The 26,603-nt window shown below is 48.7% G+C and overlaps 1 protein-coding gene across 6 annotated transcripts in view; it reads right to left on the minus strand.

Annotated features, from left to right (window-relative positions):
* The window catches only part of TRERF1 (transcriptional regulating factor 1), a 226,343-nt gene that overhangs the window by 18,380 nt on the left and 181,360 nt on the right, over nt 1–26,603 (minus strand). For 2 of the 6 annotated variants that reach the window (XM_030796586.1, XM_030796585.1), the window contains exons 5-14: nt 24,381–26,071; nt 22,215–22,261; nt 21,168–21,318; nt 19,782–20,030; nt 15,929–16,313; nt 14,695–14,761; nt 13,522–13,661; nt 13,287–13,390; nt 11,409–11,484; nt 3,055–3,143 (exon numbers count right to left, since the gene is read on the minus strand). In XM_030796586.1, the coding sequence (XP_030652446.1) occupies nt 3,055–3,143; nt 11,409–11,484; nt 13,287–13,390; nt 13,522–13,661; nt 14,695–14,761; nt 15,929–16,313; nt 19,782–20,030; nt 21,168–21,318; nt 22,215–22,261; nt 24,381–25,814 (2,742 nt within the window). In that variant the 5' untranslated portion in view covers nt 25,815–26,071. Of the gene's footprint in view, nt 1–3,054; nt 3,144–11,408; nt 11,485–13,286; nt 13,391–13,521; nt 13,662–14,694; nt 14,762–15,928; nt 16,314–19,721; nt 20,031–21,167; nt 21,319–22,214; nt 22,262–24,380; nt 26,072–26,603 lie in introns of all 6 variants that reach the window. The other 4 variants (XM_030796584.1, XM_030796583.1, XM_030796588.1 and 1 more) reach the window with 2 other exon arrangements.

A 26,603-nucleotide genomic window follows, 5' to 3' on the forward strand; every position in this document is an offset into this window, starting at 1 on the left:
CTCCAGCAATGGGCACAGAGCAAAGGTAGCAAGCATTTTTGAATATTTAATTTTGTAACAGGGTAATAAACAAGTTTCTACAGTTCAAGAAAAAAATGTACACGGTGAAAGGCCTCCTTCTCACACCTGTCCTTACCCCTCACCCTACAACACAGGTAGCCCCTTGCATTAATTTCTTTGGGTACCATTCCAGATTTTTTTTTTTTTTTTTTTTTTTGAGACGGAGTCTCGCTCTGTCGCCCAGGCTGGAGTGCAGTGGCGTGATCTCGGCTCACTGCAACCTCTGCCTCCCAGGTTCACACCATTCTCCTGCCTCAGCCTCCCGAGTAGCTGGGACTACAGGTGTCCGCCACCACGCCCAGCTAATTTTTTGTATTTTTAGTAGAGACGGGGTTTCACTGTGTTAGCCAGGATGGTCTTGATCTCCTGACCTTGTGATCCGCCCACCTTGGCCTCCCAAAGCACTGGGATTACGGGCGTGAGCCACTGCACCCGGCCTTTTTTTTTTTTGAGATGGAGTCTTGCTCTGTCACCCAGGCTGGAGTGCAGTGGCACCATCTTGGCTCACTGCAACCTCCACCTCTGAGATTCAAGCAATTCTCCTGCCTTAGCTTCCTGAGTAGCTGGGATTACAGGCACCCGCCACCACACCTGGCTCATTTTTTTCTATTTTTAGTAGAGATGGGGTTTCACCATGTTGACCAGGCTAGTCTCGAACTCCTGACCTCAAGTGATCCTCCTGCCTGGGCCTCCCAAATTGCTGGCATTACAGGCATTGAGTCACAACCCATTCCATAATTTTTTTCTTTTTTTGAGATGGAGTTTCACTCTTGTTGCCCAGGCTGGAGTGCAATGGCGTGATCTCGGCTCACCGCAACCTCCACCTCCTGGGTTCAAGTGATTCTCCTGCCTCAGCCTCCTGAGTAGCTGGGATTACAGGCATGCGCCACCATGCCCAGTTAATTTTGTATTTTTAGTAGAGACGGGGTTTCTACATATTGGTCAGGCTGGTCTCGAACTCCTGACCTCAGGCGATCTGCCTGCCTTGGCCTCCCAAAGTGCTGGGATTACAGGCGTGAGCCACTGTGCCTGGCCTCCAGAATTTTCTAATGCATGTACCAACACACACAAAAATATATTCCTTCTCCTACCATCTTTCCTCACAAAAGGTAGCACACTGTAAATACTGCTTTGCAACTTGATTTTTTTTCTCAATATAGGTTGGAGATTTTTTCAGATCAGTCCTTACAGACTTACTCATTTTTTTAACCCATAAAGCAGCTGCTTTTTCATTTAATATGCTTGAATGTCTCTAACTTGACCTTCAAAATATGCTTATGAGAAATGTTCCTTAGTAATGGAATAGGAATATAAGGCAAAAGTTATGATGACAGAGCTTAGGTTTTGCAGGAAATGGGCCTTGCCCTATTCAACCCCAAACAGGCAAAGGTCTATGCATCTTAAGGCAGAAACATTCCTGTGTTTAGTTCATATGCTGTATGATCAGGTGAGGTGTAATAATGTGGGTTTGCTGGAGGCAGATTAAAGGCTGGCCTTACCCTTGACGGTGGGAACAAGGCCACCTACATGGTGAGATGAGAGGGGCACCCAGTCCTGTCTCCTCAAAATTGCCTCCTTCTCATCCCCCTGACACCTGGAACTTCCACACTAGAATCACCTGAGGGAGTGAGGACAGTGTCCCAGAGAGCCCTGGGTTAAAACCCATGTTGCCTGGTAAGCTCAATACACGAATCCATCATCAGTCCCAAGTGTGGGGCCTAAAGGATTGAGGTCTATGCCAGGCCAGTCCCGGGGGGGAGGGTGACTCAAGAAAGATGGAGCATGAGAGCTGCTGGGCACACAGGGCAGCAAAGGCATGGCGGCTGCCAAGGGCAAGGCAGGAGCAAATGCAGACATGGAGGCGGAGGCAAGTCAGAGACAAAGTCCTCCTGCTTCTCACGCTTGCCCAGGCAAGGCCCTAGACTGACAACAGAGACATGCCACCCTAGGACACCTCCGAGGACCATCTGTCTCAGCCAGGGGCCAGTGGGTGCTGTCACCTGCGGCCCTGTTCTCTGTGTGCCTGAACAGCCTTAAATGGCTTTAACACAATATGGCTCCATCATTCATCAGTTTGTTGAAACACTCTGAATGATTTTAATTTTTTATGCTAAACCATCTCTCAGCCAATAAAGTCAATAAGTTTATCTGTTGTATAAAGTGCTATTTCATCTATGTGAAAGTTTTATTTTGCTTTAGAATGCTGTATATGCAAGGTATTTTTATTATTACTGTCGTTAAAAATAGGAGTTCAACAGCAGAAACTGTGCTGCTGGGTAGACGGAGGCCACACATTCTCCTCTCCCCAGAAAATTCTGTCAGAAATATGGTAGATCTGTCAAATATACATAAATTATGTATGGCCAGGCATGCTGGCTCACGCCGGTAATCCCAGTGCTTTGGGAGGCTGAGGGAGGTGGATCACTTGAGGTTAGGAGTTCAAGACCAGCCTGGCCAACATGGTAAAACCCCGTATCTACTAAAAATACAAAAATTAGCCGGGCATGGTGGTGCGTGCCTGTAATCCCAGTTACTCTAGAGGCTGAGGCAGGAGAATCGCTTGAACCCAGGAGGTGGAGGCTGCAGTGAGTCAAGATCACGCCACTGCACTCCAGCCTGGGTGAGAGAGTAAAACTGTCTTGGAAAAAAAAATAAAATAAATAAATAAAATAAATTATGTAAATTGTGGACCAGGAGCCCGAGTTCTAGTTATTCTGACAGAATTATGAATTACACATTTTTATTAAGATAGAAAATAACCCCGTACCACTGCAGTGTCCAGATAATCTATGCCTTCTTTGCCCTGTCCTCTCCCTGCCATGGTCCTAACACTGGGGCCATACCACCCCTATATCCACTGCCATCCTCACCAGTGAGTGTGGAAGACATCCTTTTTGTAAGTATCCCAAACCAGTATCCAAATATTTCTAAATATTTTTGTGTACAATTTCCCAAATTTAATTTCAAGGGGGCAATGGGAAAAATCATGCTTACCATCTTCTGTACAAAAATAAAGTCTTTGCTGTAAGTGGCTAGTGCTTTGTTAAACAGTTTTCTTTCTAGGGAGGTCCACTTGTCCGAACCTACAACAAAACACAAACCTCATAAGAACAGCTCACAGTTCCCCCTGCTTTTCGTTGCTGGTTCATTTAGTTAAGTTACAAAATACAACTACAGAGCAAGTGATATAATACATATCAAACTCCCATTTGAACAAAAAGTGTGATATAATGGTTAGGAGCTCTAACACCTGGGTTCAAGTCCCAGCTACGGCCTTGACCTTGGCAAGTTACTTATCCTGAGCCTGTTTTGTTACCTACAAATGAGAATAACTATGATTGCCTCCACTGATTAGGATTTTTGTGGAAGTTAAAGAAGATAATGCACAAAAAGTGTCCAGCATCATCACTGGGAAACAATGAGCATTCGACAAATTTTAGGTACAGTTTTAACGTAATTATCATATTCACAAGTGCAAGCGTTCACGTAGCAAGTACCCTTCAGGGTGTGGCTGGATTCACCCTCCAGCCTCAAGATGCTCACAATCTACTGGGGAGACAAACAAGTAGGCCATGACGTTCAAGGTGGTAACTGTAATTATTCAGGTAAAGGTGAGGTGCCAATGGGGCACAAAGGAGAAACACCACACTCAGGTTAGGGCCAGGGCAGCCAGGAGGGCTTCCAGCTAGAGAAAACATGAGTTGAGTTTGAAAGGTCACATAGAAGCAAGTCAGACAATAAGGAGATGGAAGACTATTCTGGTGAGAGGAAGCAGGATGTGCAAAGTCAGAGGCAAGAGTGAAGTCATGCACTTCAGTTGTTCATTCAACGGATATTTATTAGGTGTATATTACAAGCAAGATGCTGTGCTAGGAAAAATAGCTTAACATTTCTAAGTGCTTACTATTGGGCAGGTTCTAAGTACTTCAGTTATTCATCATTAGGTTCTACTAACAATCCTGTAAGATTGTTAGGATGATGAGCCCACTTGACAGATGGGGAAATGGAGGTTTTCAAAGAACGACTAGTAATCTAATCTGGTTCAAGTATAAGGTTCCAGCAGAAGCAGATGAGGCTGGAGAGGTGAGTGGAGCCAGTTCTTGACAGATTTGCCGACCGAAGAGGGAGAGGCTTCACTGCTGGGCTGGTGCATCTTCCTTACTGGCTAAACCTGATATTTATGTCTTTTTCCTCCACGAAAGAAAGCAGGATATGCAGATAATAATCTAAAATTGTACTGGCTTGTTTGGGGCAAGAAATAAGGCCTACTTCTAAGGGCACTCCTATTTCTGGGGGCTCTAGGGAAGCTTCCACCACTGTGGCTGGTTCAGAGAAAACTCAGTCTTGTTCTTCTGGCCTGCTGAATTCTCCACATCTCTGATTCTTTGGATGGTATTCGGCCAAGGCTTTGACCTCACTACACTTCTCTAGACTTCATTAGTGGGGTACACTAGTACCCCAAATCATAATATCTTTCCTCCCATTCCGGGTGAGTCCAAGGTTTCCATTTTGCTATGGTCAACTGATGGGGCTGCAGTACAGGAAACCCTAATCGCCTCTTTCTTTGTAGGGTTTGGCCAAAATAAGTGAATCAGGCAAAAATGCTCTGGGCAGGCAGCGGCCTCCTTAGACCACAGGTGGGGAGCCTAGGGTCCTTAGGAGAATATATGGCTCAGTGACATAAACTCACATTTCTGAAATAAACAACTTCCTTGTGCAGCTCTTTGATGGGTCCTCAAGTCAGGAGCTTTGGCTCCAGACTCAGAATATGCTCTCTACAGCTGGGCGGGGCCAGACATCTACAAAAGCAGGGCCACCACCCAATTTATTTGGTTTGCAAACTTATCTTTTTTTTTTTTTTGGAGATGGAGTCTTGCTCTGTCACCCAGGCTGGAGTGCAGTGGCGAGATCTCAGCTCACTGCAACCTCTGCCTCTTGGGTTCAAGTGATTCTCTTGCCTCAGCCTCCTGAGTAGCTGAGATTACAGGTGTGTGCCACCACACCTGGCTAATTTTTGTATTTTTAGCAGAGATGGGGATTCACCAAGTTGGCCAGGCTGGTCTTGAGCTCCTGACCTCAAGTGATCCGCTTGCCTCAGCTTCCCAAAGTGCTGGGATTACAGACATGTGCCACTGTGCCCAGCTGCAAACTTATCTCTTTACTTCTAGAAGGAAAGCAGCTTTCCCATGAATCCTCAGCAGAAGGGAATCATCTTCCATGGGTTCCAGAGGACTGGAGAGTTCTGACCGTGCAGACCACAGTAACAGGGAGCCTCAGGGGGGCTGGGGGTTTGGAGAATCCTTGCCGGAGTGCATGTGAGCACAGGCGGTTGGTGGGATTTGAGGCTCTATAGCACTTCCATCACCATTCTTCAAATTCTGTCCAACATTCAAAGCCTTGGGGTCCCCTTACCCAGGAACAGAGGCAGAAAGAGGGACACAGAAAGGAATAACCAACAATTCAGCTCAACAACCAAACAACAATCATGGTTCCTTTTAGGTATCCACCAAAACAGCAAACAGGTAAGAGGAGTCAGAAAGATAATGATGAAAGGAAGACCACAATAGTGGTCTGTCATACCAGCTGCCTCATGCAAGCTTCCACAGAGGTTGCTCTGCTGCCCTGCTGTAGGTCCAGAATCTGTGTGGCCCTCAGCTGCATCTCCGATGGGGAATCAGGGGACACTTTGCTGATGAAACCCTCAACTAGATCAATGATAATTTTTTCCAACCTCAACCAGACCATCAGTTTCCTAAGTTAGAGTGCAGCTCTGAGACATGACAAGACACTAACAGGGCCATCCAGCCTTCTCAGCCAGTCTCTGCAGTGGATATACTTTTTTCTACCTGCCAGGCTCATTACCTGATTTCTGGCCCCAAAAGCAGTGTTCAGTTCCTAGGCCTGTCAATTTCTGAGAAGCATGTCCCTTCGTTTCCAAATTGCTTGCCAGATGCAACTCCACAGGTGAAGTAACTTCCTGGCCCATCTGTTAGGAGGGATCCCCAAACTTCGTGGGGGAAGGAGACCTTCTCCCTGCTGACTCCTGGTGGTTTTTAAGACTGCTGCTCTGTCATAGGATTTGGTGGCTTCCTGATCCCGGAGTGTGCATTCTGTACAACTCATCCTGAGATGGAGTAGGCTGCATGTTCTCCCTGCCCCTCTATGTCACTCTCCCATTCCAAGGGATACAGGGCCGGGTCAGGGAGCACGGTCTTAAGAGAGTAAGAGGTGGCTCTTCTGCATAGTCCTAGGCTTTGAGCTTTGGTGCAAATGACAGTGCTCTGTGTGTGCATGTGTTAGTGTCTGCTCAACAGGGTGTCCACAAATTGAGGGACAGAGGCTTGGCCAGGCAACAAATCCATTCTCACACTAGAGCTGGCTTCCTGATCACAAGATTGCCCACTGAGGCTGAGAGTCCATCCCTGGGCTCTTGGATTGAATTCCCAGGCTAAAGCCTTGGACAGATAAATAACATATGAATGTGTTTTCCCCAAATAATATCACTGAACTGTGATAAAAAGGGTGATTTTAGTCACCTTAGGTTGTGAACCTGGTTCTGCCACTTACTCCTTCTGTGATCCCAGGCAAGCCTACTTAACTTCTCTGAGTCTCAGTTTCCCCACATGACATGCGGATGGCGGCAGTCACCCTGTGACTGACAGGTTTGGTCCTAAGTGTTTGATACATGTTTTGAGCCTTCACTGGCCACTTGGAGAGCAGATTCCCAATCAGCCCAGGGCTATGAGACGTATGCCGCCCCTGCTGATATGTGGACAGTGGCATTCAAGACCACCTGTTTCTTGTTCTGTGTATTTTTTATCCACAGTCTCACTGCTGGCTGCCTATTATATTCATAGTCTTCTCCTTCCTGCCTCCAAAATCCCTCTGTAATCTGAAGTTAAGGAAAGGCTCAGATGTCTCTCTTTCCTGGAGTCTTACAGGGACACGCTCCTCATTCTTAGACAAGGTTCTCTAAGCCGGCCCTTCTTGGATCCTGCATCTTGGACAAAGTCCAGGATAAAATACAAAACCGAGGCAGGGGGTTGCCTCAAATCCTCCCTTATCCTTCAACTACCCCTCACACCCTCCCTTCTCTCTAGGATCCCTGCTGCCCACTCAGCATGCACACAGGGTTCGTGGGTTGAGGGTCCCCCCACACTCATTTGTTCTACCTGGGAATTCCTGGCTATTGGGCTATTATCAGCAGGGGCCCCTAACAAGATGATTAAGGCTAATTACAAAGAACCTAATTAACTGGATGAAACCGGTGCTGGAACAGTATCCAGATGAAAACTGTTCTGACCTTTGGTTGCTGGGAAACAGGCTCTGGACTGTGGCTAATTTGGGGGCAATCGACAGTGAACCCAGGCAATTAAAAAGAGACATGGAGGGTTGAGAGAAAGTTTGGACACAGTATCTTTTAGAGGGCCTTTCGGTCCTTCTTAAAACTTCTATTATAATTTTTTTCTTTTCTTTTTCTTCTTTTCTTTGTTTCTTTGAGACAGGGTCTCACTCTGTTGCCCAGGCTGGAGTGCAGTGGCGTGATCTCAGCTCACTATAGCCTGCGCCTCTTGGGTTCAGGCAACTCTCTCGCTCATCCACCCAAGTAGCTGGGATTACAGGCATGCACCACTATGCCCGGCTAATTTTTGTATTTTTAGTACAGATGGGGTTTCACCATGTTTGCCAGGCTGGTCTCGAACTCCTGAGCTTAAGCGATCTGCCCGCCTTGGCCTCCTAAAGTGCTGGGATTACAGGCATGAGCCACCGTTCCTGGACCCATTGATGATGTTTTGAAGTTACACAAGACAGACATGTTCACTGTAGAAAAAGGAGGACTGTTTTTATACCAGATTTTCATTTCCACACAGGGTTTTCAATAGTGGGTGAAGGTTGAGTAATTTTTCTGGGGGTGCAAGGTGAAGCAGGTTATTACACCAAAGTTTTCTCTGTGGATAAAAGGGGGGCAGCCTCATTCTGAATCCAGAATTTGAGCTTGTCCACTAGGCAATTTTTTTTTTTTTTAATTTAAACCAGTGCCGTGTTAGGCAAAGTAAGAGTATTAACTCAGTCCTGCCCTTGAGGGGACCACTATCTAGAGACACAGGCTAAGGATGCCTGGAAAATGAAATCACAGCTGTGCTTCTTGAAAATTACTCTCTTGAGTACGTAATTCTGTCTCCTCATCTAACTGGGGCAGCTTCCAAGGCAGAAGAGACAAGGCCTCTCCAATGGAATGAGTATTTCCTCCAGGTCTCCTCCATCTCCACAACTCAGGTCAGGGTTTCAGGACTAAACAGGTGTTTGGGCTGTGCTTAGGGCCAATAAGTAGCCTCTGCTGAACACTTGCCAAGAAGCCAGGGTCAGTTCTAACACCCCTCCACTCTTTACCCATCTGCAGGAATGACCAGTTCAGTGAAAAAAATCAAGCATGCTGCAATCCATCTAATCACAACCAGGCTTCCTCTCCACCCTGACTCCCCCATGCTTGGCCCTTCCCAACCCAAGTGCTAATTGGGAACCACTGCACACAACTGCTAACCACACATGGGTGGGAGAGTGCTGAGAGCAACAGAGGGCTGGACTGTGCATCGTGGTGTGGGTTGAGCGCCAGGAGCCACTGCAACAGCACCTTCCTCTGAGGACCCTGTACAGGGTTCATGTGGCCTTGGCAAGCAGCCCTTAGATCTGGGCGAGTTGCCCACCACATCGGTCCTTCCCCCATAGCACATCTCTCCTGGGTCCCAGCACTGGTCACTTTTTCCTTTTCTTAATGAACGGCTTGGAGTGGGTGGGAAAGGGAAGATAATGAGTAAAGTAAGGAAGTGATTTTCGTAGGCCTGTGTCTTTGTCTTTCTCCCCAAACTTACAGCCTCCCTCCCTGACATGGACAGGCTCAGGCAGGCTTGGGAGACCTAAACTCCCTCTCCAGATAACTAGGAGCCTGGAGAGCAAATTCGGGGCTGGGACTCAGGATGGGTGACACTGGCCACAGCCACAGAGTTAGGAGCCAAAGGAGATCCAGAAGATAGGGTCCCAGCAAGGTGGCAGTTAAGCCAACAGGCAGTCACTACTGGGGAGCAACCCAACAGGGCTCAGCACAAAGGCCAAGGCAGAATGGGGCCATGGAGATGGGATTCACTGACACTTAGGAAGCAAATGAGGGGGCTCAGCAGTGGGGGAAGGAGGTGGTGGCTGGGGCATGTGATGGGGAAGACTCTGCTGCCTCCCCTGTGGCTTAGAAGGAAACCGTTAAGGAGATGGTTTTGGGTCAGACTTTAGAGACCAGTGACCTCTGCTCTTTTTGCTCATACTTCTAGAAGATTCTCTGGGTCCCAGTCTATCACTTCCTGGAGAAGGCAAGTGACTTATGGCAAACCTAAGTGAGTACGTTTCTCTTGGAGACATCAACCCTTCACAGCTTAGCTCTACCTCTTTTGCCTCCAAGGATTGAAATGATTCCAGAAAACAGCAGAATCCTTCCTGGTCTGCCTGCTGGGGAAGGGGACAGGGGACAGGCAAGGGATTAGCTAGAAACCCCTAACCTCAAGAGATCAGTTAACTGTGGCAAAGTTTAGGGCCCTCTTGTTTCAAAGTTTTTGGTAATATTTTAGTGTTTTTATTTTGTTTTGACTGGGGTGTGTGGCGCTCCTAGTACATAGCTTTCTGACCTTTTTAATGTCATGATACACATAAAATGATACTTGTTTGGTACACTTGGAAGAACCAGAGGAGAGCTGTATCCCAGATGAAGCTGCTCACAGCTGGAGCTAACCAGCCCAGAGGCTCTGGCGACCCCAGCCACTCTGAGGGCTGAGGGCAGCAGTATCTCACAGCACGTGGTTGGGAAGCTCCTTTTAGCCAACCCACTGTCCCACCATCATGCAAAGAAGCTTGAGACAGGCTCCAGGAGGCTGGACAGCCTCTCAGGGTTCAGTGGGCAGCAGATGATGCTGGAAATTAAGAGAGAGGACTGAGCTGTTTCCATGGCAGATTAGGGAGAACTCCTACATCTTTTTACCCACACTTGGGACAGACACCAAGCAGGAAATGATGGAGAAAATATTAAGAAGCTGGCTCCTTTAGGCCACCAGAGAAGTGATGAATTTCTTATTCCATGTGTCCACTCTGTACTGGCCTAGTTCCAGGAGTGACCTACAGGCAGACATCTTGGGCTTACTGTGCTTGGAAGAGGGGCTTTGAGGTCTACCTTGTGATGACAGGCAGGAAGGCTCGTTCACAGAAGAGGAGGAGCACAGTAGGTGAGGCAAATGTTGGTGGAGAAAGCAAGCCAATATTTGTAAAGCCCTCACTGGGCGGCCCGGACTAAAGATTGGAAAACGTATAGCTAGGTCCCCAAGCCCACATATTTGGCACCTGCCTAGGCAGGGTCTGCCCAGAGCACCAAAGAAACCCTCAAGTGATTAAAAATCAAGAGGCACTGAAAATTCAGCCCCCTCCAAAATAAAGAACCAACTTAGGTTCGTGGAGACCCTCAGAAGGAACAGTTAGTGCATGGAAATGAAAATGTTGACCTCAGTGTCACTGGTCACTTCTTAGGCTCTCCGACCTATTTCCTTCACTCTTCACAACTCTCAGTCCATTTAAATCTCAAAGGTGTCTTCTACTTCCCTCTTATTGTGGTATTGTCATTAATTCACATACAAAACCCTGCGTGTATGAAGACTTTCCTGTCAGTGTGATCCATTATTTAATAACTGCCTCCTCCTCAGAGCCTCTGAGCTGCACGACGTAGGACTCTGCCCATGTCTGTCATAGTCACTGATGCATCTCAGTGTTTAGCAAGTCCCTAACACACAGTAAGTGTTCAAAAAATAATTGTTGGATACATGAGTAATAAATGCTACTAGGATGTGCCAGGCATTGGGCTACATATACCATCTCTAATCTCACAAAAACACTACAAGGGATGGAATACAAGTCTCATTTTACAGGTGAGAAAACCAAGGCTGCAGAAGACCATGGGACTTGACCAAGGGGTGCAGTAGAATCTAAACCCATGGCTACTGATTCCAAAACCAGGAGGCTGCTGATTGTACCTTCTGTGGCTCTCTCTGGTCTCATGCACTGGTCTCCTTGCCACACATGCAGGCACTGTCCACCATCACCCAGGTCTTGGCACACCCACAAGGGGCAGGAGCTTATGCCAACAGACAAATGCCAACAGAGCCAAAGCAACAGACATAGCTCTGCCCTAGGAGGCCTTGAGATCACAAGTGGTGATTAGGACAGAACAGGTGTTATCCATTGCTAGAAAGTGACACAACCAAACACGCAAGCAGCCCGCTGTCAGGAGGCAACAGGGCACAGGGCTCCTAGCAACCTACCGGCATAGTGGTAATTTGCTAAAGGATGACATTTTAACCTGACAGGCTTCCGCAGTAGCAGCATTTCCAGAGCAACCTGCAGACCCAAGGGAGAGAAAAGGCAAGAGTCAGTAACTGGTCTGAGATCATCTACCCAAAGGGGAAAAGCGGTTAGCACTGTGGAGGCCAGGGGCGGGGGCACTGGAAGGAAACCCAGAGGGAGACTACCCTAACTAGGGTTTCATGTCTGTTCAGCAAGTAAGACTCTCATTCTAACACCCTCTCCATCCATGCCTGAAGCCAGTTGTTCATGTCACAGGAAAACAGAAAGACCTGACTCTTCCTTGGTAAAATCCCACCAGCCCCAGAGATGAGTGGGGCCTCCTCTGACTGGACGCTGAGTCTCTGGGCAAAGGTTCTGAGGAAATGAGTGGGTGATCTGTAACTGTTCTATAGAAAAATCGTGTTTCATTACAGCTGAACAGAAACAGCTGCATCAGTAATAACTGTACTACACACACACCATCCTTCCAGAGAGCCTAGCTAAATAAACTGTTTCAAATCAGCCTTGGTAGCTTTTAAAAGATGCCGCAGGCAGAGTTGAACAGCAGATAGTTTCGGGGCAGAGCAGGGCCTGGAATCTTGCTACTCCAAGTGTGGTCCATAGAACAGGAGTATGTCCCTCACCTGGGAGCCGGTCAGAAAGGCAGAACCTGGGCCCTACTCCCAAGCCTCTGAATCAGAATCTGCATTTTTAACAAGATTCCCCAGGTGATGTGTACGCACATTAAAAGTTTGAGAAGTGCTACACTGTCACACTGATCTCAAAGGGTTAAGGACAGTTCTCCAGCATTCTAGGAAATACTTGAAGGGTATCATAGTATTGGGACATTTATTTTCACATTTTCATAAAATCAAAATGCAGGAAGCTAGATATACTACCATGTATTTATATAAAGGGGAAACAGAGGTTAGCGATTGAGTGATCTGGTCAGAAGTCCGGGATGAGGCTGGGTGCGGTGGCCCATGCCTGTAATCCCAGCACTTTGGGAGGCCAAGGTGGGAGGATCACCTGAGGTCAGGAGTTCGAGACCAGCCTGGCCAACATGATGAAACCCCAGCTCTACTGAAAATACAAAAACTAGCCAGCCATGGTGGCATGCACCAGTAATCCCAGCTACTAGGAAGGATGAGGAGGGAGAATTGCTTGAACCCGGGAGGCAGAGGTTGCGGTGAGCCGAGATCACGCCGTTGCACTCCACTCCGGCCTGGGTGATAGAGCGAGACTCCATCTTAAAAAAAAAAAAAAAAAAAAAAAAAAAAGGAAGTCCAGGTTGAGCAGGTCAACTGTTAGCTCTGATTTTGGGAAGACAGCACCAAGGCATGGGTTTGGGAACATCTGCAAAACTGTGTTAAAAGTGGAAGAATGGAACCAGTTGGTGAACAGTAAACACTTTATTTTGGTTAGAGGAGAAAAGAGTTCTGTAAACATCAAACTTTGGCTGATTTCCATAGTAGGGAAGAAGAATCAGCAGAGTATGACAGGCTATTTTAGACCAACTTCTGCTTCAGTAAATCCTTCTACCTCCATCACTGGAGACTCAGTTTTCTGATGTGAAATCCAAGATGTGGAAAAGAAATTCTAATGTCCTAGGACAGACGTACCCACAGTTCTAACTTTAGGAACAGATGTGGAAACAGAAATCCAATTGGAGATTTTTTTCTACAGACTTTAACATCCTGACCTACTCACCGAGAGAAGGAATAGGGAGGCGTGCTGATTGGTCATCATGCGCTAATTGGTCATGACAAATTGGTTGTATGGTACATGAGACAATATTGAAACTTGGGAAAATACTCTTCAGGAATTTGTAAAGCCTCTTTTTCATGGTTCCTTACCATCACATCACCTTTGGCCTCAAACAGAGAGTGCAAAGCAAATTCAGAATTGGTCCCTCCACCTGGCAATGCACTGGAACAGCACAAATTCAGAAGATTCTCCACTGTTGGGAATAAGGAGAAGCCAATGCATGAGAGAGAGCTCAGTGTAATGGAAAACACACCAATCCCAGAGCCAGTGATCTCAGTGACAGAATCAAACCTCTCCCACCCAGCTCTTCCCATATGCCAATACCTCTTTGCTGGAGGTCATGGTTTTCTAGTTCTGGCCAGGGCTTCCATACCAGTGTGGCCTTGTGTGTGTCCTGGGCCAGGGCAGAGATATCTTGGAGTTCGGGGATTTCTGCTTGGAATCTCAAGCCAATGTTGATGCGACTTTAAATGACAAGAAGAAAAACAACAATGTGGTCTTCAATTTGATGGCTCAGGCCAAGGGCAACTGTCAGGAACTTGAAAAAGAAGGAAACTAGTTCTTTCTGCAAGAATGCAGGGGCATTTCCTCACAGTGTGACCCTAAGATTCCACACACGGCTTTTTCACTGGAATAAGGAACAGCTTTAAGATTAGGGAGAAATATTTTAGGAGCAAGGGGGCAGTCGGCCTGGGGCTTTTACAGCTCCCTGTAACTGGGAAAGGGAGGGTGATTAATTCCAACAAAACAGTTTCCCAGAGCATGGCCAATGGTGCCATTTAACCACATAAAAAATGGGACAAATACAAAGCACTAATTTTTTTATCTCTTTCAGATCACTTTCACAGATATTATCCCATCCGAACCTCACAGAGATCTGTGATGTAAGCAAGGCTGGAATAATTACTCCCATTTGACGAGTCAACTAAAGCCTAGAAAGGTTAACTGGATCAAGATCAAATTACAAAATGGTGTTGAAACTTAGGTTTTTTGATTGCTGACTCAATCTACTACTCACCACTCTACCACCTGGCCTCTTTTCTGTGTCTATCCATGAAAATAACCACCTTTGCCTCTCCTAATACCACCCACTGCCTATGCGAAATTAAAGTACTTAACAAGCCCATTTGGAGGACTGGCCAAGAATCGGGGAGGGGGGAAGTGAAGACATTCAGAAGGAGCCTCTTAAAGAATGAGCCACCCTGAGGGAGATGCCTGTGTCACTGGGGATGAGAAAGCACTGCCTGTGGAGCCAGACACAGGGACACTAGGCTCTCTGAATACAGGGCTTCATGCTTTGACTATGTATTTAGTCTTTGGCAAAGGCCTTGAAATACTGGCAACCATTGTGTAGGGAAACAACAGTACTCAAGAAATAACCACGATCCTACAATTTCTACAACTGCTCTCAGTGTAATCCTCTGACTACAAAAGTATTAACTACACTTCTCAAGAAGCTGAGGCTTCTGTTCTAAAGAGTAATTGACTTTTCCTTACGGTTCAACATCTACAGTCTGCTCTCCAGGCCCTGGGGTGACCGTCACGTTGCTGCCATCGATGCTGTCTAAAACACAAAAATCAGAGGTCACTAGTCAACAGGGAAGGAATGTTGAAAAAGACTAAAGCAAATGAGCAGTTACCTAACCAGCCATAATAGAGCTCCTCTCCTACCCAACTCCTACCAGAGTTACCCTTGACAGTTTCCAGGAGCTAGGTGGAGTATGGTGCTAAACAACTTAGGGTTACCCATTTCTCACACAGGGTGAGGAGAAGCCAGCTGTCCCACAATGGTCTGCTAAGCGGTATGATTTCTATGCAATTATTCTTGCTCCAGAAAGAGATCCTAGCCTCTCTATGCTTGATTTTTATAAAGCATGCTAAAATGTCAAGGCTTGATCTTGCACGTGATACCTAATCTTATTTGTACATCTACTGAGTATATTTTCTTTTCTTTCTTTTTTTTTTTTTTTTCTGAGACGGAGTCTCGCTCCTTCGCCCAGGTGGGAGTGCCGTGGCGCGATGTCGGCTCACTGCAGCCTCTGCTTCCCGGGTTCAAGAGATTCTCCTGCCTCAGTCTCCTGAGTAGCTGGAACTACAGGTGCCTGCTACCACATCCCGCTTTTTTGTTTTTTTTTTTGTTTTTTTGAGACTGAGTTTCGCTCTCGTCCCCCAGGCTAGAGTGCAGTGGCGTGATCTTGGCTCACTGCAACCTCTGCCTCCCAGGTTTAAGCGATTCTCCTGCCTCAGCTTCCCGAGTAGCTGGGATTACAGGTGCGTGCCACCATGCCCGGCTAATTTTTGTATTTTTAGTAGAGACGGGGTTTCACCATGTCGGCCAGGCTGGTGTCCAACTCCTGGCCTCAAGTGATCCACCCGCCTCGGCCTCCGAAAGAGCTGGGATTACAGGTGTGAGCCACCGCGCCCGGCCCCTTTTTTCTCTCTTGCACAATCATTGCTGGCAGTCTTAGAAAGTGGGTGAACATTTCAACTGTTTCCTTATCCCAGAGACTGTAGTGATCACTTTATGCATCTGTCTCCCCATTAGACTGCGATTCCCTTGAGGATAAGGGCTGTATATTCCAAGTCTTTCTTAACACGCAGCAGTATGCGCTACATACAGCCAATACTCCGCAAAAGTCTGTGGGATAAATGAGAAAGCTAAAGAAAACGAGGTGTCCCAGGACTTTACCCAGCACCCAGAGCCCAGGAGGACACTAAAGGGGTGACTCACTGGAGCGACACAGCAGCACCCGTGGTGTGGGCGTCAGGGGCGTCAGGGGCAGCTGCGGGTGGGCGCCAGGGCCGTGGCCGGAGATGAGGACATTGCTGAAGAGCCCCGAGCCCTGGCGCACCGGGCTCAGCATGGGTGGGGGCGTGTAAGGGGGCAGCTCGTGGGTGGGGTCCAGGAGCAGGTGGTCCCCGAGGACGCGCGGGGAGCGCAGCTGGCTCTGGTACAGGGTGGCGCCCGAGTAGGAGGCGGCGGGGTTCGGGTTGTAGGAGGGCGGCGGCGGGATGAAGAGTGGTTCCGGCCGGTGCCGGAACTTTTTCTTCTCCTGCACGGTCTTGAGGGGCTCCTCGGCTTTGGGCACACTCGGCTGATGCTTCCTGGGGATTTCCTAAAACCGGAACAACGATCTGATTCGAATACTTCAGCTTCCCCCGCAGGCCATTTCCACAGGTTCAGGGAAGGGGGCCTTCTACTGTCTAAGCAGAGAGCCCTTCTGCTCGACCCCCCCCCCCACCGGGCAACGCCCCCACATTCTGACCATATCCATTTCAGGCAAAGCGAGTTCTGGTTCCTAGACTAGGGAGAAAACTAAGGTTTTGGAAGAAATCCCTAATTTCTGAAAGAGCTGGGGGTGGTAGGAATAGTGGGTGGGCAAGAAGTAATAAATTCAAATTCTTTATTGCTTATCACTGCATTCCCATCTGTTTGAGTGGAATCCAGCTGAGTGGGCTCTTTAATTCCCCCACTGCTCCCCAGGGATGGACATCAGGAACAGATACCACATGTTCTGAGAAGGGGACAGAATAATCTCTTCAGGGAAGCTGGGACCGAGACCTGTGAGGCAGGAAGTGGGAGTTCAAGCCTAGCCAAGGTTCCTAAGGCCAGCGACCCACACCGGGCTCTCCTGGGTCACTTTCAGCATGGGGGACAGCCCTCGATGACCTCTAAGGGCCCTTCCATGTGCTCACCTAAAAACGGATCTGGTTAACCTCCCCCGTCACCACCCCTCACTATTGCTCCCAGAACTCGTAGCTTATTTGTAGCAAACTCTTCTCTGAGGTTGGCTTCCTGTCAGGAGAGTTAGTTTATTTTAATGGCAGCGGAACCAAGCAGAGTCTGGAAGGAGGATCTGCCACATGGATACATATATACTAATAAGTAAACATAGGCACGTAAACAGATGAGCAGGGCATGCCAAAGCCAAACAGAAACAGACTCGGGTTGTGTGGTAGCATCAGCCCACAAAAGTCGAGAGCTGGGTGTGGCTGCAGAGGCCGTGTGGTTGGGAGGGGCCACGGGGATACCTGAGGGAAGGTTCTGGGCAGTCTGGGGTGCCCTCTCAGGCCCTGCAGGCCAGGGGCCAGTCACAGCTGCAGGTCCTGGAGACTCCTGAGCCCAGGGTGGCGCCTGGGTAGGAAGCAGCAGGGGGTGATGGGAAAGGGCTGGCTACGGTCATGTGACCATCTGCCTCCAGGCCATGTGACCTGCCCCATGGGCTCCTCTGTTCTGGACTCCTCTCCCTCCAGAGCTTCAGGCTCTGCCCCCTTCTGCTTCTCCCTCAGCTTCTCTGCCTTCCATGGTGCCATCCTGGCCTCTAGGAGAGGAGTCTAGGGAGGCAGAGAGTAGGGAAAGGAGGAAGGGGCAGAGGGTCCCAGGCTCCCGGCTCCAGAGTGAGGTTCCTAACTATCCCCCTCCCCCGACCCCGACCCCCGCGCCTCACCCTCAGGGGACCCTCCTTAGGCCAGCGCGCTCAACCGCCTCTTTTCTCCACCAGAGGGCTCCTCAGCGCCTGAGGCTGAGGCGAGAGAGGGGCTGAGGAGAATGAGGGAAGGAGGCTTGTGCCCCCCCCGAAGGGGAGCAGCCCTGAAGATACACTCTGTTCCCGGGTAACAGACAAGGTCATCCAAGAACATGCAGACCTTATACGATCTCAACGCGGCACTGCAATCCAGACCTCTGATCACAGGGCCAGAGGTCCCTTTTGGGCTCCCTCTCTCCAGCTTCTTGTCCTGTTACTCCAGCTCTAAACCTGGATTTTCCTATCCTCCAGGCAAGGCTCTGAGCCACTGGGCCAGAGAAGCCACCCAGGATGTCATGTATGGTTGTCACTTGAGAGGAAGCACTTACAGTGTTCCACCCCACCAAGCTATTTGGACACTTTGGGGGTGAGGCCAAGCACTGAAAACTTTAAAAAGCTGCCCACAGAGAAGGATGAGAACCACTGATGAGTCCAACCCTATCAAGGTCAAGGGAGGAAACTGAGGCTCTGAATGGAGGCAGGTCTCAGCTATCTTCATCCCAGCTGGCTAGGAGCCAAGCTGAGATGAGCACTCAGGGCTCCTTCCCGGATGTTTTAATTTCTTTACATTAAGTGCCAGGGCCTTGTTCCCATGTATTCAGTCCCACCTACATGCTTCCACTTCAGCCTACCGCCCCCACCAAGGAGGTCTCTCTCACCCTTCCATTAAGCCAAGTTCATCCCTTCCTTCAAAACCCTGCTCAGAACTCTAATGATGATCTCCTGAGCAAACTCCCTTGCCCCTCCCCAGTCCATAATGACTTTGGCTACCCAGGTGTATTCTTATCCAGTCACACTTAAGGCATCCATTTCTTGTCTGCCCCTGTCTTTCTCTTACCATCTTGAAGGGGTCGGGGGAAGGGTGTGTGCCTGGGACTCTGACCCCCATGTGACTATGAACCTTAACTGAGAGTTCCCCAAGGGAACTATTTCCCCAAGGAAACACTGTTTCTCCCGCCAAAGCACAAACTTCCCTGGGCAAAGAGGGAGCTTGGATGTGTCATTTCATCTCTCTGCCTGTTGCTGACCCCCAAGTCCTGATAGCTTATGAGAATCTTCTCCCCAGTTCTGCATCAGTTTCTCTTCTTTTGAGGATTTGATATTACACAGATAGCCATAAAGGTTTTTTTCTGGACTTTTCTAGTTGTATTCATTATCTTCTCTCCCTCTATCCTGGCCCAGCCTACCCTTATGCCTCCTGGATTCTCAGCAGCTACCTATTCCTAAGGACAAATATGACCCAACATGCCACTTTGTGGGGAGGGGGTAGGTTTGATAGTGCCAACCACACAGGTCACAAATTCCCTAGGGGCCGAGAGACAGAGTGACAGACAGACAGACAGAGAGGGAAACCCTTCCCAGAGGCAAGTTAGGCTGATTGAGTGAAGCACTTAGAATTGGAGAAAGGAGAACAGTGAGTGAGAAAAACAAATCTCTTTGCTTTCCTGAGATTAGGGGTGGGTGGCTCTCAGTGGAACTACTTTGGGAACTTTAACGAATTAGGTTCTCCAGGGTATTTAAGCAGACACAATATTAAGCATCTGGTAAGGCTGATTGTCAGAATGGATGCCAGGGCTATTGCCTGGAAGCCTGCTGCGCCAGAGTTTACCTCTTTGGTTGTGGATTTGGGAGGTCTGGAGATCCTGGGGAAGGGGCCAGGGCCTGGGGCAACAGCTGCTTACTTTCTGGGATGGAGTACTTCCATATTTCAATAATGGCTGTGATTGTCCCAGTGATTCCCAGCTGAATGATCATCTCTGTTTAAACCTGGGAACACTTTCGGGTCTCTCAGAATCTAACCCAGGCCATTAGTTTAGCATTTAATGGGGAGCAGGTAGTGTGAACAAGGATGGGGTCCCCAATGGGGCCACAGGGGTTCAGCCCTGAGAGACCAAGCTATGTCCGAGCTCAGGTCAGTGACTCTGGAAGGGCCGCCCCATCTCCAAGAAAGCAAAGGGATGTCCCCACCCAGGCAGGTGGGGCAGAGCAGCAACTCACAGCAGGCGTGCGGGGGGCAGCCCCTTGGGGTGAGTGTGGGGGAGAGAGGGTCATCCTCACGAGCACAGGCATCTCGTCGTCCGACATCGAGCTGGCTGGCTTGTCTCTGGCGGAGGGGGCGGCAACGGTGCTGTTGGTGAACCCCTGAGAGCTGGGCTTGGGCGGGAGAAGCTTGACAGGGACAGACACGGGCATGACCATAGGCGTGAGGCTTTCTGCCTCGGGAGGGAGCTGTGGTGGCGGCGGAGGCGGAGGCGGAGGCGGCAGTGGCGGCTGGGGCTGAGGCGACAGGACCTTCTCTCCTTCCTCCTACACAGACAATAAAGGCTTTGATCCTGGGCTGAGAGCAGCTCTCACAAGGGGGATGCACTTTGCTTTTCCCAAAAGGTTCCAGGACATCAGGTATGGGTGATAGAGAAACACTGCAGGGCGATTTCCTTCCTGCAATCCTGAGTCCCTTGGCTGGAGTGATGCCAGCTGATGGTGGAGGAGGCCATGGACTCCATTTTCTACAGTTGAAAAATCTTGACCATGCATTACTTGTATATTAAACTATTTTTTAAAAATTGTGTGGTTGTCATGCTTTTAAAGAAAAGAACACGGACTTGTAATCAGCCCGAAAAAAGGTTTGATCTTGTGTAGGAGTTTTCAATTCTATGGGCCTTAGTTTACTCATTTGTCAAATGGAAATAGGCATTCCATCCTAAATTTTATTCAGGTCAGGAAACCACACTGGAGATACAAAACATGTACTTTTAACAAGTAAAGACAAAAGCTTTTTTAAAAAACATAATCTGGCATGGCCAGGAGATGGAGTGATTTGAGTAATCAAAAATTCTGGTCAACAGAGATTTAATCCCATAGATTTAAATTAAGAGTAACAATATTAAAATAATTCCGAGAAAATTTTTTGATTTTAATCTAACTCTAAAATTTGTGGATAGTTTACTCTCTGGATATCCTACCTGGATAATCCAGAGGGTATTGAAGGATCTTTGGACGTTGAGCCAAACACCACTGCATCAGTAAACAGAAAATTCTGGCTGAGAGCCAGATGATTATATTAGCTTTCTCTGGCCATTGACCACTAATCTGGAAGGCCCCAGTGGGCCTGGTCTTGGGTGTGTCAAGCAGCAGAAGTTTAAAAATAATATTGCATTTACATGTTTTCCTTTGCTGTCTTCTCCAGGAGGCAGAGAGAGAGGCTGGGATGCCCTAAAAGGCTTTCTAGCGCCTCTGATTTTGACCCTTGCTCATCATAAAGCTGGGGAAGTGGGGCTGCTTGACCTGGCTGGCTCCCAGCGCCAAAGCCTAAGCATTCCTGCCAAGGGAGGACTGTGCCTCGCCAGGTCCCGCATGGGGCTCACATCACTCTCTGTCTGACGGCAGCAAAGCAAAGCAAGCAGCACACGGCCTAGAAAGGACCGGGAACTGGCTACTGCTAACCTGTTTGAGGTTGGGGGAGGCCCTCATTCCCCCATGGGACCGCATGTGGCCATTCAGGGCAGGCAGGTTCTTGAACTCCTTCAGGCAGATGGAGCATGTCAGCTTGTTCTTGGCATCAAACTGCTCCCCAAACGCTCCTTTGGGTTGGCCACTGCTCAAGGGTAGAGCCAAATGGAGAGGACACATACGTTGAGGAAGGGGAAAGAGTGACTTGCCACAAGACCTCATACCCACCACAAACCCATTTCATTCATCCAATGATCCCACTGTCCATGGCACCACTTGTATCACCCCAATGCCCTTTAGAGAACAAAGTTCAATTTATAGATGAAAAACTGAGGCTCCGGAGTGGGAAAAGGCCTTCTCAAAGTCATGCAAGAATTGAACAAAATGTCCTTCTTCACGCCAAGCCTTCAGGCAATGGATTTTGACTTGGGAACGATAGCTTATTACCCTTCCAGGGTCAGCCTGAGCCCAGCTCCTCCAAAAGCCTCCCCACTTAGAGACATTTGTGCAAGCTCCTGCGGCAGCCGCCGTATTGCACACTTCAGCAGTTTATCAGGTTTGGCTGAACCTTTATTGACCATGCCCATGAGATAAGGAAGCAAGTCTGTACTTTCACTGCTGCATTCTCAAAACCTAGCTCTATGCTTGGCACACAGTAGGCACTCAATAAATACTGAATGAATGCACAGTGGACACAACATGGGCTTTGCAGTCAATCCCAGCATTGTTACTTGATGTGTAACCTTAAGCTCTTTGAGCCTCAGTTTTCTCATCTGTAAAGTAACAATCATAATAGCTAACAATTATTGAGTGCTTACTGAGTATAGGCACATCGTAATCATACCCAGCCTCATAGGTTACTTTACTATACATCATGCCTAGTGCTTAGCATGTAGTATGCACTCAAACACAACAGCTGCTATTATTATTTCTACACACTTCTTTGAGGAATGACTCGGAATTTAGAAATGAATCATGAGAGACACCCCAGAAAATCCTCCCAGTCTCCCAAAATAACCAACAAGCCTCCACTCATCCTACCTTGACTCAGGGGACCCTGGCTGGGCTCTCCCATCAGGTAGGTGCATCTAATTTTGAGCCAAACAGGACACCGAAAAAAAGAAGAGAAAAAAACGTGTTCTGAAGGGAGAAGTCCTCGAGCAGTGGGAACACCAGGTACTCTTCCAGGACTCTTTCTGCTGTCTGCCTTGTGCTGACCCCATTCATGTCCACTCACTCCCTCGCTCTTCTGCATTTGACTTCTGTCCCTGAATTGCTCCTTGACTTGGGACCACTGCCCCACTCCTGGAGCTGCTGCCAGCCACGACAAGCCCACCAGGATGCAACCCCCCACCGTGTTCTTTCCTGTTCTCCCAGGGCACCCACTCTGTGCATAGACAGGCTCCATTCCCATAAGGGACACAGAAGAAAGAGTTGGAAGACAGCATTATGCCAGGAGACCCCCTGATGGAATTCTTTTTTTTTTTTTGAGACAGGGTCTTGCTCTGTCACCCAGGCTATAGTGCAGTAGCATGATCATGGCTCACTGCAGCCTCCACCACCTGGACTTAAGCAATCCTCTTGCCTCAGCCTCCCAAGTAGCTGGGACTACAGGTGTGCACCACAACACCCAGCTAAATTTTTGATTTTTTGTAGAGGCAAGGTCTTGCTATGTTGCTTAGGCTGGTCTCGAACTCCTGGGCTCAAGCGATCCTCCTGTCTTGGCCTTCCAAAGTGCTTGGATTATAGGTGTGACCCACCATACCCGGCCCTGGAATTCTTCTTAAAGAGCCTTAGCCAAATCATCTCATTCTTATATTTACAAAGGCTCTCAGTTACCACCGGTTCTGAGCCCCAGACAAAACAAACTCAAGGGGAAGTTCGTCTCTGGCCTTCAACCTCCATCAGAACCTTCTTTCTACCCAACCAGTTCCCATTTGGGGTTGCCTCCTCCTCAGACACTGCTGTCATGTGACTGTATGCCTTGGAATTAGCCAACGCATGAAAAGTGACCAGCACATAGTAGGCTGTTTTCTGGTCAAATACTTTTGGGAACTAATCAAGGGTTAATCATGGTGTACAGGCTGAACCGGCCTGCAGACATGTTTGTTTGGCTAGACTGTTTTTTAAAAATCCTTAATGAGAATGCTATGGGATGGGGCATCTGCTCTCTAGTCCACAGTCACCACCACTCCCTAATGTCTCATACCAGACAGTTTTGCTTATTTACTTTCCCAGCCTGGATCATGTGGGCAGCTAAGGTTTTCATCTCCACAATCACACATGGTATCTGGGAGACTCACAATGCATACTACCATATTAAAGGTCATAAAAAGTCCTGCAGTACAGCACCCTGTTTCACTTTGGGAGGCTAAAGCAGGAGGATCGTCTGAGGCCAGGAGTTCAAGAGCAGCCTGGGCAACATAGGGAGACCTGTCTCTACAAAACAAAACAAAACCAATGAAAGTGCTCAGGCATGGCATCACGAGGTCAGAGTTTGAGACCAGCCTGACCAACATGGTGAAACCTTGTCTCTACTAAAAATACAAAAACTTAGCCGGGTGTAGTGGTGTGCGCCCGTATTCCAGCTATTTGGGAAGCTGAGGCAGGAGAATCACTGAATCAGGAGGTGGAAGAGGTGCAGTGAGCAAGATGGCCATTGCACTCCAGCCTGGCTACAGGGCGAGACTCGTCTCAAAAAAAAAAAAAAGAACCCTAGTTTATTTATCCAGAGAACTCACTGTTTCCCCAGCAATATCCATTAAACACTGTGGAATGGTTGTTCTGAGCAATATACTTTGAGAAATGCTGTCATAATGTGGTCTCCCTCCCAAAGGGGGACCAATGTCACAGAGCATATCCAGAGCACACAGATCCAAGAGAACTGAGACACCAACACTGTGTGGTCCCCTGGCACGTGACTCAAGGTCTTGACCATTATGTGAATCATTTAGGGCATGATATAGTACTCTGGCCATCTCCTTAGCAGATTATAAGCTCCATGGCCAAAGGGCTTAATAGAGATTGATTTTGTATTACAAGTGCTTGGCACAGACAGTGCGTGACACATGTAGGTTAATGTTTGTGGAATGAGTAAAGAACAAAAGGGTTGAGGGGGCTTGGAGAGAGGATTGAGCACTGCAGACTCAGCTCTGGCTGACCCTGTAGCACACTGGGCATTGAGAGAAACTTCCACTGGGAGAATACCTGGGGCCACATGGCACTGGGAGACAGCTGCTGATGCTGAGGCCCCATGTTGTTGAGGTGGATCCCACTGGGGGATAGGAGAGGGCGATGGGGGAGGGCGCTGCTGACCCGGGTCAGATCTGAGCTCGCTGGGTCTCCCATTCCTGCATCAGGAGGCCCCAGGTCCCCATGGGAGCTCAGCATTGCCTGGGCCTGTCTGTCGCTAGAGTAGGTCTTCAGCTGACTGTCCTCACGCTGCTGGTGCTGGGACAGGTGGCTCTGCTGGTAGAGGGGGTGGCTGTAGGGCTGCTGGGGCTCCTGGTAGTAGTACTGGGACATGGAGCCCAGGGGAATCAGCTGGACAGCGTGTGCCTGCTCTGGGGTATACTGGTGAGGGTCCCTGTGATAAGAAGGGGGCTGCAGGTGCATCTGTTGCTGCTGCTGCTCTTGCAAGTGCTGCATCATGGGTTGGGGCTGATAATACTGAGGTATCTGCATTGAACCCTGCCGCTGCTGCAGCTGTAGCTGCTGCGGCTGCTGCTGCGGCGGCGGCTGCGGCTGTGATGGGCGAATTTGTTGCGGCTGTGTCTGTATTTCTTGCATGGAGATACGCTGTTGCCCGGCTTGCTGCTGTTGCTGCGGTGGGTAATACTGGTGCTGCTGCATCTGTTGCATGTGCTGTGACAGCATCTGTGGGGCCTGCAGTGGCTGTCCTCCCTGCACTGGCACCTGAGCCAGAGGCTGCTGGTAGTCATAATACAGGTGCCCTTGGGTAGGGTGCTGCCCGACCTGAAGAGCTGGTTTGGAGAGCCCACCAGTGAAACCAGGGTGAGGCTGCTGGGGCACCTGCTGGTAGCGGGAAGGGATAGCCGGTGCTGGGGGCTCCATGGGCTTCTGAGACAGCAGCTGGCGGAGGGCACTGTCAGGGGCTCCATCCATCACTGCTGACTGAGTATGCAGCACCTGAGCCATATTGTTGACCTGAATTCGCAGGTTTTGGTTGGCAAACACCTGGGTGAAAGAGTCCAGCTTGTGTAAGACACCGCTGGTAAGCTTCTGGGTCCGGATCTCGCTGGCCTGGGAGTAGGTGTATTGGTAGCCATCAGTGGGCTCAGCCTGGGCTGGTGCCCCCCACATCATGTTTGAGTTAGCCAGGTTTCCACGTAGCTGGACATGGTTTCCAGGCCCTGCATGACTTCCCCACCCTCCCTGCCTTGAGGTATCCATTTGGCCAAGGTTTTTGGAGCCAACAGGCAAGCCCAGACCATCCCGTGTATCTTGAGGGAAGTGGGGGGAGATGGGCGAGGCCTGAGGCGCTTCCATTCCGCCCCCTGTTACTGCATTCCCATAGTTGTGGTTCAGCCCGCTGTGGACGCCAAGTGGTGGCTGTTGGTAGAAAAGGTTCTCACTACCATGGGCCACATGGTTGGTCTTGTACAGTTGCTGGTCACCCATGCTGTCTGCCTTGGTTGTGAACGTCCAGCCACAAAACCATAAAAAAGGTAAATAAAACAAACCCAAAAGGACTGAAACCCTGAGAAGCTGAGAGAAAGTGTCGGCACTACTCCACGGCTGACATGTCTGTGAACGTGGCTGGAGCCAGGTGTTCCTGTTGGCCTGTACCACTCATGTGCAGGGTGGGGGGTTTCACATCCTCTTCCTGGCTGAGGTACGGACCACACAGCACTGTGGTGAGGAGACGTCGCTCACACCTGCAAGGCAAGATGCAAAAGACAGGGAAGGATTTATTTGGATGTTTTGTGATGAGCAATTGATATCTACCATGACCAGTGATAAAAATAAATATATAATCCCAGCTACCTGAGAGGCTGAGACACGAGGTTCATTTGAGACCAACCTGGGCAACATAGGGAGATCCCGTCTCAAAAATGTTTTTAAATTAGCTGGGTGTGGTGGCATGCGCCTGTAGTCCCAGCTGCTCAGGAGGCTGAGGAAGGAGGATCACTTGGGACCAGAAGTTTAAGGCTGCACTGAGTTACGATTGCACCACTGCACTGTAGCCTAGGTAACAGCGTAAAACCGCACCTCTCTCTCTCTCTCTGTATATATATATATATATATATATACGTATATATACACATATATACGTATATATGTGTATATATGTCTATATATACATATATACACATATGTGCACATATATACACATATATGCATATATACACACATATATACGTATATACACATATATACATATATACACATATATACATATATACACAC

The sequence above is a fragment of the Nomascus leucogenys genome, chromosome 17, assembly GCF_006542625.1.
Source record: "Nomascus leucogenys isolate Asia chromosome 17, Asia_NLE_v1, whole genome shotgun sequence".
NCBI lineage: Eukaryota > Metazoa > Chordata > Mammalia > Primates > Hylobatidae > Nomascus > Nomascus leucogenys.